Source organism: Brassica rapa, chromosome A02 (genome assembly GCF_000309985.2).
Source record: "Brassica rapa cultivar Chiifu-401-42 chromosome A02, CAAS_Brap_v3.01, whole genome shotgun sequence".
NCBI classification, from domain to species: Eukaryota; Viridiplantae; Streptophyta; class Magnoliopsida; order Brassicales; family Brassicaceae; genus Brassica; species Brassica rapa.
The window spans coordinates 7639325-7653638 of NC_024796.2; the positions used below are offsets into that span (position 1 = coordinate 7639325).

A 14314-nucleotide genomic window follows, 5' to 3' on the forward strand; every position below is an offset into this window, starting at 1 on the left:
GTAGACTGTGCTTGTTTGTTTGTTTCTTTTGGAAAATATTGCAAAAGAAAAAAGAAAAATCACAATAATATTATAAGATTTTAGTAAATTTTTTTCACAAGTGGGTAATTTATAGCCGCAATTCATAATTCATTTTACAAAAAAAAAATTTGGGAAGTTGAAGCTGTTTTGGTCCCCTAGCTATTGTTCTTTTCTTTTATCATAACTTCGTATCTATATTTTCTGTATTGCAAGATCTTTCTTCTGAGATTTATTTACCTTATTGAGATCTGAATATCTTTGTAAAGTAGTGCTATATTCACTCTTTTACCTCTAGTTTTTGTTGTCGGTAATATATGGCATTACACACTTTTACAGGAAGAGAACGTTGACTAATCAAGGCAGCTAGTGCTAATGTTGTAGTGACACGTTGCATGCTCTGAAGCAGTGGGATTGATCAAAATAGCCAATACACTCTCTCGTTTGGCTTTGTTGGCGCAAGAGTTATATGCCTAATTCTAATAGCTTTACCTAGCATATTACCAAATTGCAGATTCCAAATGCTTTATGGCATAGTTCAGAACAATTCTCTTTTCGTTCCTCTCTTTTCTCGATCTTCCAATCTTACCTGTAGGCGTGTTCTGAACGAGCATCGAATTGTCTTTAGAAAAATATCAGAAAAATTCTAAACATTTCTGGCTGCGTTATGTATTTATGTCAACAATGTATGTGTGGTATGTGGGCTTGAACACAGATTGTAGAACATCAACATTGTTAATACAAATCACTAAACTAGACAAGTTTAAACTAAGCAAGTATTTATTTTAACTCTAGGTTAAAAAGGAATGTTGAGAGACAGAGAGCGTACAAGGTCACGTGATGTGATTATGGGACCTGCAATTTGTAGCGCACAGTCACATGATTGTAAGTAAAATAAAAAGCCCGTCTGTTCAGAACGACGTGTCCAAATTTTACCGTCCGCGTTAGTACTTAGGTTCGTTAATATAGCGAAACGTAGCGTGAAGCTTTTTGTTTTTGTCTAAAATAGAAACTTTTTAAAGTTTGTATGGTTTTTGTTGGTGGAAGTATGGGATCAAACTATAGCTGTCCACTTAAAGCTATCTGACGATTCACAGAGATACTTATTTTAAAGTTTACGTATAAGTACACATTTTTGAAACAACTATATGCCTTATGATTTCTACTCACATTTTCTCTTCAGTTTTGTAAACTCATATAGTCATATATGATTAATTTTCTGCCTTTGTTGAATCATTTTATCCGGCACTAAACACCGTAAACGATTTTAGTTCTCGCTGTGTATATGTACAGTTGAGAATTTATCAATTTGTGGTTATCAAATGAATAGTGAAATAAAGAAAAAACGTGGAAGCAACATGTAGGGTGTGATAGTAGGACAGCAGAAACATAATAGCTTACAATGTTACATAATATATTTGATAGCTATGGAATGAAACTGATCTTGCTGAAGGAAGAAAAAAACGAAATAGTGACTAGTTTTCGTATTGTAATGCTTTACCAATCTTTATATAATCAAATGGTTCAAATTTTCATTTAATGAGTTGGGAAACTAAGGAGGGGTTATTGGTTGTTGTATTTTAATGGATTTGAAAATCCGAACTAAATCTAGTGTTATTGGTTCTGTGATTTTCAAATCTTTATTAAAATCATGTGTTATTGGTTTAATGATTCATAAATTTTATATCAAATCAAGTGTTATTCAATCGTACGGATTTACTAATATATTTGATTTTATAATGGATTTGAATGGATTTGTTTGGATTTTTTAGTTAAAAATACAAAGACTCAAATCCGAGGAAAAACCTCCGGATTTGCATATTTTACTTGGATTTATAAATACTATATAGATTTCTAAATCAATCAAAATATATAAACCAATAATAAGGATTTGAGTTTTTCTACTATGATTTTAATATGGCTGGGCTTTAGACTTATTAAAATACCAAAAAAATACTTTGTTTTGACAGGCTTTGATAGTTAATATTTGCAATTTGCTCTCTGGATTATCCGATATATATGCATCTGTTATATGGTTTAATAATTATGTTTTTAGTCATAATTGAAGCAGATACATAAAAATGCAAATTGTTCTCTGGATTATCCGATACATTTTTTAAAAACTATATATGTATCAGTTGTATGGTTCAATAATTATGTTTTGAGTCATATAACTGAAGCAGATACATAAAGTTACTTCTACAGAAACTAGCTTATAAATATATGGTCGAGCATAATCAATTTGATATGTATCTAAATCTAAATATTGTTTGTAGTTGCATTTATATGTTAGCGATGGAAACAAATCAGGTATTATCCCTACCCGAACATGCAATTCATGTCCTATGAGACTTTGGATTAAGAGAAGCTATTTGATGACCTGTAACCGTTATGACAATAATTATCTGTCTGCGTCAAGCTTTACACTGTTTTACCCAAAAAAATACAAAAGAAGAAAGATATGAAAGAATATATTGCGACCCATCTGCTAATAATTATTTAGAAGTGGCAAAACACTTTCTACCGGTTTCATCAGCTTTTGTCGTATCACTATGAAGCAACTTGGCTATTTCATAATTATTACTTGGTCCAACCCTTCTTCGTTTTAATCTATAATCGACATCTGAAAATGAATATCTAATTATATTATTTCGGTTATCCCCTTATAAACTATCCACGAGCGATCATTTCTTATCTTCTTGAACGAGTTTTCATTACTGTTTGGTGTCTGCCTAAACGTAGTTTCACTTGTATATATATGTATTTATTTTTTTCAGTTTCCAATCGTAGAATAGGGGGAGAATGGAAGTCACCAAATTCAGATATTACTCTCTATTTGCGAAGTGACAGATTGACAAAATGACAACGTGCTTATATTCAACCCCCCCCCCCCCCCCCCCAACCCCCCCCCCCAATCAATTACATAGTCTTGTACACTGTAAGTTATGGTTCTTCATTCTATTATCATTTCTAATAACAAAAATGTCTTTTTGGGTTTTGTCAACTAGCCTAAGTGTTTAGCTGTTCAAATTTCGATGGTATATCATATAAATTTATAATTTCACATACTATATTTCAGTATCTTAGTATCTTACTATACAATATTGTATAGTCTAAATATGAAAAATATTTGCCCAAAAAAAACCTTTCCAGACAAAAAAAAATTGGGTTGATATATTTTGACAGGAAACCCGGGGTGATATTTCCCGTAATGCGAACCAGGACAAACAAAGTGTCAAACCAATACTTTCATAATCCATAGGTATTGTTTATTTGTCCAATCACGTTGAAAAACATGTTTACAACATTGAAAAAAAGGGAGGACGCAGATATAGAAAGAAAAACAAGAAGCCATTTATAACGTTAAGCGTGTAGAGAAAAAGTGATGCGAACAAAAATATTTTTTTAACAAAAGAGAGAGACAAAAGAGATGTTAAGAAAATGACTTTTGCTATACCGTAGGCCACATTATATGCATCCCTCTTTGACTTCTTATCCTCCCATGATCTCTCCTTTGTTCACATCACAAACAATTCACATCAATACAACCAAAAACCAAAAACTTCACAAAAAGTAGCCAAAAACAGTTTACTTTGTTTTAGGACTATACGTTAAAGCGTTATATACAATGGATATTTGGAACTTGTAGAAAATTTGCTATCAATGCAAGTCATACACATAAGAAAATTTGCTATGAACGCAAGTCATACACATAAGAAATCAAGATAGTCAGGACTATAAAGTATAAACTTCTGGATTCTTAGCTTTTTTATATATTGCTTCAGTTGAATAAACTAGGCTGGATAGTTTTGGAATATATATGGGCCATTAGTGAGCCAATACTTATATCAATCTTCACTATGCCTCTCAACTAGGGATGAATAGTTTTCGAAAACGGGTTGGGACTCACCAGGCCCGGAAATGCACGTGTTAGTTTTTTTCATCGATGTGTTAAACTTAAATGCTTAATGTCGTTCGGTGAGGCCCAAATGGCCGAAAGCATCATCCGCGTTGGTCTCACCGATGCATGGAAGGTCACTGTCGCACCAAATGTGAACACGTGTACTGTTAACACTGACGTGTATCTGTTGAGGTTGAGGCTTATTTAAACGAGGAAGAAAAAAACAAGAACAGAGTTCAAATACTTAAAACATGACTGCATCAAAGGATGGTGCTAGTTTCACCAACATCTCTGTAGAGGAGCACTTTAGGGTCTCTCAATCAAATCACGGTGGACAGGTAATATAGATATTGGTTTTTGTTATTGGGTATGCTCTACTAACGAACCAAAAGAATAAACGCGTTTGTGTTAGAACTTACAAGAAGCAAATGATACAACCATTAGGAAACCAAGGTAGCTAACTTATGACCAACAAGACATAGGTCTTGTAACAATGTGTCATAGGCTAGTGGTGGGTTCTTTGGACTTATTGTGTGTTGAGCCCCTAGGCTAGGGCCCCTAGCTAGTTCGATTCCGATGTGGAATATAGACATAGGTTTGTGAAACAATTGCGACCTTAGAGCATGATTAATGGAGTTCTTAGGATGAAGTTTTTAACCGAATATAAAAAACTGTTTCTTAATTTTTAACTAAAAAAAGCTAAGAACCGGTTCTTAAATAAGATATAAAAACCGATTCTTAGCTTTTTAGTTAAAAATTAACAGAAGGTTTCTTATAATCCCATCCTAAGAACCTCCATTAGTAACATCAAATGTGATCTAAACCTATTGATACAGTTTGTAGGTCCCACAGAAGAAATTTCCACGGCGGCTAATGCCCTTATCGGGAGGTCGGCGAGATTGACGGAGGCTCTCAAAGCAGCATCCATTAACGTCGGCCACAAGCCTGTGGAAACCAGAGACTTAGCTGCCATAAAAGAGGTGGAAGCTAGAGCTACCGGAGAGAGCGGCGGTAGTATAACAGCCGTGGCAAATGAGGCGGTTGCTCGTAACAAAAAGATAGGTAAAGAAGATGAGAATAAGATTCATCTGCGCGATATTATCGCGGAGATTGATGTGAAGATAACAAGAGATAGATCAGTAACAAGTGAAGACGCGGAAGCAGTGGTTCAGGCTGAGCTCACTCATCCTCCCTATAACCATGTTATTCCTGGAGGCGTCGCTGAGTCTGTCACTGCAGCTTATAGATTAAATCGCAGTCCCTCTCTATGATATTAATTTGCAATATCTATATAACGGTTACATATTATATATGGTCTAATGACTTTTATTGCCTCTCTTCTGTTGCACAAAATGAACTATAGGAAAGCGCACAACAACTATCTTTACCATAAACAACGAACTGAGACATCAAAACTTAAGCATATGAACGAACTGCGACATCAAAACTTAAGCATATTCACAACTATTTTTAGGGTGAAGATATTGCAACTATCTGCCAGTGTAAAGATATTTGCAGTTCTGAATCTTAGAGAGGTAGGTGTGCAACTCTTTTTCTATTAAACGGTTGCATGGTGATTGATAGAATAACCATGTTTGTCTCCAATTTATTTTCTTTCCATTTGGTCCCTGGCTTTGAATAGTCACAAAAACTTACAAACGGGATCCCCCGAAGAGAGTTTGAGACGACTTGTGTAAACTAGTGAGAAGGATGGTAGATGGTACATTGTTAAATTAGAGGGGAAGAAGTGAGTCAATAATAATTGATGGACTTGTATCGTTATTCTTCTTTTCGGTAACAATAACTATATAATTACCTCATGATTGAAAAATATTAAAATTACGTTTTTTCCATTAAACAAGAATAAGAAGTTACACCAATCATCCAACCAACAAAAACAGAACAAAGCATGATGTCCAAAACCTAACTATCATTCGACTTTCTACGCATCTCACGTCAATCCAACAACATAAAGAAAGGCCAAAATGATTAAGAACACAAACACTAGGAAACAAAACCATTGTGGAGGAAGAACAAACTGGAGGATCCATCAAGTTCAATGAATGAAATAAGTCAACGCCAAAGCCACCATCATTAGAACATACGCTACCCCCTGATCTATCGATGTTCCTGCCATATCCCAATATCAAAACAAACATTAATAATCCAATTCTTCTTAAAGATTATTTAAATTCTAAATGTTAATCGAAGATTATAATACCATCGCTAGTGGGTGCTGGAGCTGGCGAAGGTGATTGTGCATGAGCAATCGGCAAGAGAATCACGGAGATGATGACGAAGACGGCGAGAATCTCCAAAGGAAATTTCAGGGACGCCATTCTTTTTCTTTATCTCCGGTGATTATTCCGGCGAGGGAATGTCTTTTTCTTTTTTAATGAAATCCCTCACCAAAATCAAGAAAATGCCGACTGGTGAAAGAACAAGAGAGCTAATAAGATTCGGTTAAATAGTAAAAAGACATGCCTAAAGGAATGTAGGGCCCGGACAGCTTGGGTCTTATCTGACACACATCTTCTCTGTCTTAAACTCTAATCACTCGTTGGTTGTTGGTGCGTTGTCTTTTTTATTTATTTTAATTAATTGTAGATTAACGGGAAAAACGGTTAATCATGCTCTGTTTCTAAGCTGTGTTAGAGAAGGATCATATAAAACGAATATTCTCCAGCCTGTTTCTTTCTCTCAATACTTTCTCGTTTTGCAATTTTCGGTTTCAAGAATATTTTTACTGTATTAAAAGGGGAAAATTGAAAAAATGAAACATTTTGAATTTAGATTTGTCACAATAAGATTTTTAGCAGATTTTTTAAAAAATAAGATTTTAATTCCCGTGAATACCATAATATCCTTATAATAACAAATTAAAACTTCATCCGTTCCTAAAAGATCCATATTTTATATTTTTCACACATTTTAATAAAATACATTAAATTTGCATTATTTTTTGTGTTTATTTTTTTCAATAACTTTAAGCGAATAAAAAATAAATTAGTACAAGCAACTAATTAATAAAACATACATTGAAAAAATAAAAAATAGATCTTTTTGAAACAATTTTTTTCTCTAGAATATGTAACTTTAAGGAACTGAGGGAGCATGAATTATAGAACACTCATGTCTCTGTTTCTTAGCCGGTTCTCGAGGAAACATGAGTTGGCTAAGCATCTCCAACCCAAAACACTATTATACTGTCAAGATTACACCATTTTAGTGTGATTTCAACACTAAAACTTTTTTCATCTCCAACCCAACTCCAAAACACTATTTTAGTGTGATTTTTACACTAAACCTTTCCAACCCAACTCTAAAAGTTACACTATTTTAGTGTAACACTATATTTTCACACCAAATTTGGTTTAAAATTATAGTATTGCACTAAAATGGTGTAATTTTTAGTGTTGGATTGGAGAGGTTACACTAAAATAGTGTGAAATTACACTAAAATAGTGTTTTGGAGTTGGTTTGGAGATGACCTAAGGGCTTCTCAACTTCCTTGCGTCAAACCCCTCCTTGTTTCATCATTGGCGCTAAATTTGTCAACCACACGAGTTTTCCCATGATAATCGCCTTGGAGCACTCAGCACTATCAATGTCAATCCAGAAAAATTAGGCGTCATTTATTTGCAAAGAAGTGTCTGCGGAGTTGGTATATAACGATTGTTTTGATACTATTGTAACGATCAGGGCATCTCATGGGTGAGTAGCCAGTTTGAAGGAGGACGGATGAAGATCTAAACCCGTATGCATTGTATAAAGATCCCATTTGCATCCCTCTGCCTCATTGCCAAACCCAAATCGTCACCAACGTGTCTATGTCAATGTCATCATCTTCTCCAGAGGATGATGAAGACTGTGTTGTGGCTGTCAAGTTCTTAGGACCTCAGCTCAGCTTTTGCAAGCCAGCCGGTAAGAGTAAACCAGAGTGGACCGACATCAAGATCGAAAACCCCTGCTTCGACTCCTCCCGTGTCATGTTTTCCAAGAAAGACAACAAGTTTCGTATTCCCGGATCTGGAGGCCACCTCATCGGCTCATGGGATCTCCGCGAACCTAACGATAAGCTCAAGCTTCAGAGCGTGCAATTTGAAAACCTTCCTCCCAAGCTACCCACTCCCATACACGAGCTTATGGATTCGTGCAGTCGTGCTGCATGAGCCAACACTTGGTGGAGTCACCATCCACCGGTGAGACTTTCTTGGTTAAGCAGTATAGGAAGACAGCCGAGATCGTGGAAGGTGTTGCTAAAATGAAAACAGAATTTTTAATGGTGTACAAGCTAGACGAAGAAGGAAACGCAGTCTACACTCAATGGCTTAACCTTTCTGTGTCCCTTCTACTTCATTTCCTGGTGTCCATCTGGTGGATGGTTACCCCTTAGTCGCCACAACTTCTCCATTCGACGCTCCTTACTTTATTCCACCTCAAAATATAGTAGACTAGTTGGATTTGAGTCTAATTCATCATTCACAGTTACAAGTTTTTAAAAGATTGTTCTTGGCTTAAGATTTAGAAGAGAAGAGAGTATTTCTTTTGAGATGTTATTTGCTGCATTTGTTCTATTTTCATTTTAATAATGAAAAAGAAAAATCGTTATTGGCCTCAATCAACTCAACTTGTTAATTATACCCACTGAAATGATCTTTTTTTTTTGGGGTCAAATCCCACTGAAATGATCTCTGATCATGAAATTTGTATGCAAACAAGCCTTTGTTGAGATTAAGTTCCTAATAACGAATATTATTTTGTCATTCAAAATTTATTTAGTTACTCAGGGATGTGTAAAAAAAATATTGAAAAGAGGAAATCGAATCCTTTTGCTAATTTCTCCATAACTTTTTGACCAATTTGCTTACAATATATTAAAGCCAAATACGAAAAATATCTCAGTTAATTCTCTCAACTCAGACTCAAAAAGCCACAACAAAAACACGAGAGTAATATTCTCTCTTTTTTTCTTTTCCTCTTATTAAAAAACACTAAAGCATAGTCCCCATCTCTGCACTAATCAAAACCTGAAAGGTTTCTTGCTTCTTATAAGATCAAATCAGTACGTTTTAAATATTCATCTTCTATAATAATCCATTTCTTCTGTTTTCTCAGTAACAGATACTCTAGAGCCATCTCTTCTTCAATCTTCATCCTCAGCTGTTTGGACGGTTTGTCTCTGCTTTCCTGTTAACTTTCTCCTTTTCGAGACTTTGTTGGAATCATTAGTAGAAGAAGCATTTTTCGAGCTTTTCTTGCCTTTCCCTCTCTTTTCTTCTTCTTCCCGTTTCTCTTTCCTTTCTTGTAAGTTTTGCTGTCTTTGTTTCTCCCGAGATTTGTCCCTGCGTTTATTCAAAAAACAAAATATGTTTTAGAGAAATGCTTACTCATGAACATTGACAAAACAATAGAATAACAAGTTCCAAATGGCGAAAGACTTACTTAAATTTTATGTCCTGAAACTTGATGCCTTCAACAGGTGTAAAACCATCACTGTAAAGTCTATGTTGTTTAACTTCAGAGATTGAAGGAAGATGCAAGAGGCCATATCCCATGGCTAACTTTCCGACTTCAAGCTCTCTCCATATGAAAACGCCTTCTGGTCTGCATCTTGAGGTATTGTAAGGTCAAATACATAAATTCGCAAATTATTGTTTTGTCATTTTACTCTTTATTTGGTTCTTTTGGTGAAGAAAAAAAAATTTTAGGTTCCAATATTCTAGTTTACCAGCTTCTTATAAGCACGGATAAAGGAGACAAATGCCGTTTTTCCCTTCTCCCACACTGCCCGGTCCTCCATGGCAACTGAACGTATCTGAATACATTATAGCAAATACTAAACCACCCTGTGACACAGAGAGAGAGAGAGAGAGAGGTATGGAGGTTTTCCTTACAATCGGGATGACATCAGAAGAATTCTCAGAGCTTTTTCTCTTTTGAAGAGGGACCTTTCTTAAGCGCATAAACTCTACATAGTCTTTCTCCTAGACATTTACAAAAGTGAAATTATCAGCTTTTCTTGCCTTGAATGTGTAAGTATGGAGAATACAAGGCACAAGAGAGTATAAAGCTAAACCTTGAGCATTAAAAAGACAATAGACCTCCCTTGTCTTCCACATCTTGCAGTTCTGCCAAACCTATGGATGGAATACTTTTGGGTCTTGTGGGGGATCATACTGAACTACGTAATCGCTGCCTGGAATATCAAGTCCACGTGCAGCGACATCTGTGCACAGAAGAACACCGCTTGTTGCCTCTGTAAACAAAGCCAATGCCTTGTCTCTAGCATTCTGATGTGTAAAGTATAATAATTTCATCAGAACAACATGCAATGAGAAGATATGGAAGATTAAAAATATATTAACATTCAGGGTAGGAATTTTTGAAAGTACGAGTCCCCAGTAATTAACCGAAGCACAAGTTATGAAGTATCTGCAGAGATATACGTACTTAATACTATCTGTAAAGATGTTTAATTTTATGAGAAATGTTTAATAAGCTTTTTGTTTTTGTTCTCAATCAGGAGATCCACTAGTTGTGATGATTTTTTATCTGCTTCGCATACCAAATACTGCATAATAGACAAAAAGAAATAAGCTGGTAAACTAGAATATTGGAACCTAAAATTTTTTTTTCTTCACCAAAAGAACCAAATAAAGAGTAAAATGACAAAACAATAATTTGCGAATTTATATATTTGACCTTACAATACCTCAAGATGCAGACCAGAAGGCGTTTTCGAGTGGGTGAATTGCTAGGAAGATGATTCGGACGCTCGAACTTCAACTCTGACAGGGTTCCTAAGCCCAGCCTTGGCCAGCTCTTCAACAGCTTCTGTCTATGTAGCTGAATGCTGAAAAGAGGCCAGTCCTACGTTGCTTTGGCTAGCGAGATATAAATGTAATTCACCTGCTTCTGGAACCCCATATCCAAAAGTCTATCTGCCTCGTCTAAAATAAGAATCTCAACATGTCGGAAGTCAAGAATATCCATCCGTTGCATTATATCTGAAAGCCTTCCAGGGGTGCCGATCAAGAGATTGCCTCCTCCTTCTTCGATAGTCTTCATGTCAGCTTTGACCTCTCGCCCTCCAACAAGCAGCACAGAGTTCAGCCTGAACCGTCGGTGCAGCCTTGATGATATCGTCAGATATGGGAGGTTTGAGGTCGGCGAAACGCGTCCCCGTTAACGCTCTCTTAGTATCCATGACGACGACCACCGCAGTTTAGCGTGCCTCACACTCCATCTTTTAGGTTATCAAGTGGCCTTTTTTTTATAAGCGCCGGCGCAAAGCGCACCGTATTGATCGATTCGGTTTGGTTTTGTGTTGGATTTTGCAACCCGAAATTAATTACTGATCCCGCTGACCAATTTGGCCTCTGAAACCTACGTTGGATTCGTAGAAAAAGAATAAAGAAGCAGATAAAACAGTAGAAGAGAGGGAAATAATAGAGAGTGAAATCTTTTAAAAACTAAATCCATAATTAGTGAATCGAAGGAAAAACTCGTCAAGCCACAATTTTGTATTGGTTTATTTAGTTGATGGTCTTCAATATGTTTGGAGCTAAAATACATAAAAGTGCTAAAGTGAACTCAAATTATGTGATATCATTCATTGGTTTTCTTCAATATATAGATAGTGTTATTCAAGAAGGCGAGGTGTCACTTTGTGGTAGCTAGAATTTCTGATATTTCATTACTATTCTGAAAATATATATTTTTAACAGTTGTACTTGTGTAGAAAAGAACACAAGAAATCCATTCAACCAAAAATAACTCAAGAAAAAAATAACGTTTATTAAATGAGGTTTAATAATTCTCTGCGTTCTCAGATCTCAAATTTTGTAAAGTTACTTATTGAACAAAAAATACAGTTAGTACTCAGTTTCAGATTAACACAATATTAGTATCCTTTTTTATATCCCTCAATCTACTTTAAAACTCACTTGTTTGTTTATCTGTTTAGTAGGCATTGCTGATTTTCTTCCAAAATGAGCAACAATCTTTGTACCAAGATTTGTGATTAAGCTATCAGCTTATTGTTTCCCCTAGAGATAAGAGCATCATTAGTGGTGAGGTACCATAAAAAGTTTCTCATATAATTTTTGGACAATAACAAAAATGATGGCCATTAATAAATTGACAGCAAGAAAATAAGTTTCTTCCCACGCACATATAGTCCCTTGAAGAAGAGACGTCCCTCTCTCTTTCCTTCCTGTTTTGTATTCTTTTTATTTTTTTTATTGTTCAGAAATGTTTTGAGAAACTGTTGATGCTCATGCTCTAAGTTACAAAAAAACGGCACCAGACTAGCTAACTTTCTCCTAGGGCCCAGACTGAAGATTGTCCACGGGTGTTTAGATTTGTCACGTGTGACAACTGTGAATACGAACTACACGCGGTTTCGTAAGATGATCATCATGTCACACATATGACATATCTCTCTTCTAAACTAAGGATTGACTCTATTCAATATTCACGGGATCGTATAAGTATTAAGTGGACTCACTTGAAGCCCATAAAAATGATCAGTCTTTTTTCACTGTATTCAAACATGTGTACCGTTCTAGAGTTTAAACTGAAACAAGACAAACGAGTTACTGTACAGGTTCTCAATTTTAAGTTCAATGAGCAGACATTCTTGTAAGATCTGTTCTTTGAATTCATTTTTCTCGAAGTTGTCTCGTCGACGCTAAAAATTTTGATTGCTTTTTTACCCGTTAGTTAGTTCCAAGAAAACGTTCATATACTCTGACAACTTTATAATGATTACTTTACTTCCTTTGCAGCCGTGGAGAGCAAGATAGGTAATTATTGTTTGTAAACTGCTGGGAGAAGTAAACGCAATTTAATTTCTGGATTTGTTGACATTTGAGATTCTGCATTGGAGACATTTTTGTCTTAGGATTTTTTTTGGTTATTTTTTTTATATTTTGGAGTGCTTTCATATATTTTTAGTAGTTTCTTACATCAAAAATTTATTACATTATTTAAACTCGTATAAAAAAACTACACTGAAATAGAACAACCAACAAAAATCAATTTTCTATAAAAATTACGTGATCTTAGCTAGTGAAACCACCATCTTGTTTTTATCTCGAGGATAATAGACAATCTTGAAATCTTTCTTTAAAACAACTAAATCCTTCAATTATGTTGAAAAGCTTAACAATAATGTCGGATATTGAATTACCGAAATCAGGTCGTTGTAATCTATTCCAAAATGTTGACATATTGAATATTGTAACATACATGCTATAGCCCACGAGAGTGCTTCAAGTTCTGTATAAAGTGATGAGACAAACATTCTTTGATTCTTTATCCCCCAAAGTTGATCATGTCGAGAAAAATCTTTCCAAACCCATCAATTTCCACTCAAATGTGATTCAAAGTCCATGATCCATCAATCAAGAAAATATTCTGCAACCATACGACTTGAACAGTCATTGGATGATGTAAGGATTTGACATCCACTATTGCTTGTGCATTTGCTTCAAACCATATATGACATTCACCCTATGTATGTCTTACTAATCCTAGGGGATCTCTTGTGATCCCCCTAAATCATTTATTGTTTCTGGCTTTCCATAAATACCATATTATCCATAGATAAGGAACTTTATCCAACAATGGATTTTCAATATCATTTTATGTCAGAAAAGATAATCCAAATTAGTGTAAGCAATATAAATCGGAAAAAACGATGAGCAAGATGGTGCATATAACAATTTTCAAGTTTGTAAATATAGTGGACACTCAAAAATTGCATGGTTTATCCATTCATGTAACTCCTCACATTGGAGACAGTAATTATCACATCACATGCGACGACCAGTGTCGGCCCTGACCTAAAGCTGGTAAAGCTAGGGTTTTAGGCGCCAAATTATAATAAGTATTTAAGGGCATCATTTTTTAACAGAAGTTGCTTGTAGTCTAGCGGTCGTGCTCCTCTTCTTTGATTAAAGGTGCAAGGTTCGACTAAAGTGGGCGCCAAATTATAATTTTGCTTTAGGCAACAATTTACACTGGGCCGGGCCTGGCGACGACATGCCATTTTACCGCTAGATGACCTATTATGATCTGCCATAAAATGTCATATCTTCTGAGGAGCATTAATCTTCCAAGAAAATGCTTGAAACATCTTAATGCTAGGCTCGGTTATGATTACCTAAAATTCAGCATTTAGGATATTCCTAGCCATCCAGTATCCTGATTTTACGATATATTTCTCACTCTTTGTATAGCTCCAACATAACTTATCACCTCGAGTGGATTGGCTTACGGTCAGACTCCAAACTAGTGTTATATATTTGGGGGCTTCAAGGTTCTCCAACATTTCCACATCCCACTCTTTAGGCTCTCCGTTAATAAAACAACTCACCATCATCCAGG

At 35.4% G+C, this 14314-nt stretch overlaps 2 protein-coding genes and 2 pseudogenes across 2 annotated transcripts; 2 read left to right on the forward strand and 2 right to left on the reverse strand.

Moving 5' to 3' along the window:
* The first annotated feature begins 2922 nt into the window (after positions 1 to 2922).
* LOC103852043 (late embryogenesis abundant protein 49) lies at positions 2923 to 5973 on the forward strand. Its single transcript, XM_009128934.3, has 2 exons — positions 2923 to 4257; positions 4756 to 5973. The coding sequence occupies exons 1-2, from the start codon at positions 4171 to 4173 to the stop codon at positions 5188 to 5190; spliced, it is 522 nt and encodes a 173-aa protein (XP_009127182.1). The 5' UTR covers positions 2923 to 4170; the 3' UTR covers positions 5191 to 5973.
* LOC103852044 (arabinogalactan protein 22) lies at positions 5743 to 6375 on the reverse strand. Its single transcript, XM_009128935.3, has 2 exons — positions 6141 to 6375; positions 5743 to 6049 (listed from the first exon to the last, which is right to left on the reverse strand). The coding sequence occupies exons 1-2, from the start codon at positions 6256 to 6258 to the stop codon at positions 5976 to 5978; spliced, it is 192 nt and encodes a 63-aa protein (XP_009127183.1). The 5' UTR covers positions 6259 to 6375; the 3' UTR covers positions 5743 to 5975.
* On the forward strand, positions 6342 to 8371 carry LOC103852256 (annotated as a pseudogene).
* Positions 8372 to 8749: 378 nt separating this feature from the next.
* LOC103852257 lies at positions 8750 to 10990 on the reverse strand (annotated as a pseudogene).
* Between the last annotated feature and the right edge of the window lie 3324 nt (positions 10991 to 14314).

Coding starts and splice junctions, on each gene's coding strand:
- LOC103852043 (XM_009128934.3), top strand. CDS start 4,171: ATGACTGCATCAAAGGATGGTGCTAGTTTCACCAACATCTCTGTAGAG. Junction 4,258..4,755: donor AATCAAATCACGGTGGACAG/GTAATATAGATA, acceptor CTATTGATACAG/TTTGTAGGTCCCACAGAAGA.
- LOC103852044 (XM_009128935.3), bottom strand. CDS start 6,258: ATGGCGTCCCTGAAATTTCCTTTGGAGATTCTCGCCGTCTTCGTCATC. Junction 6,050..6,140: donor TCCAGCACCCACTAGCGATG/GTATTATAATCT, acceptor GGGATATGGCAG/GAACATCGATAGATCAGGGG.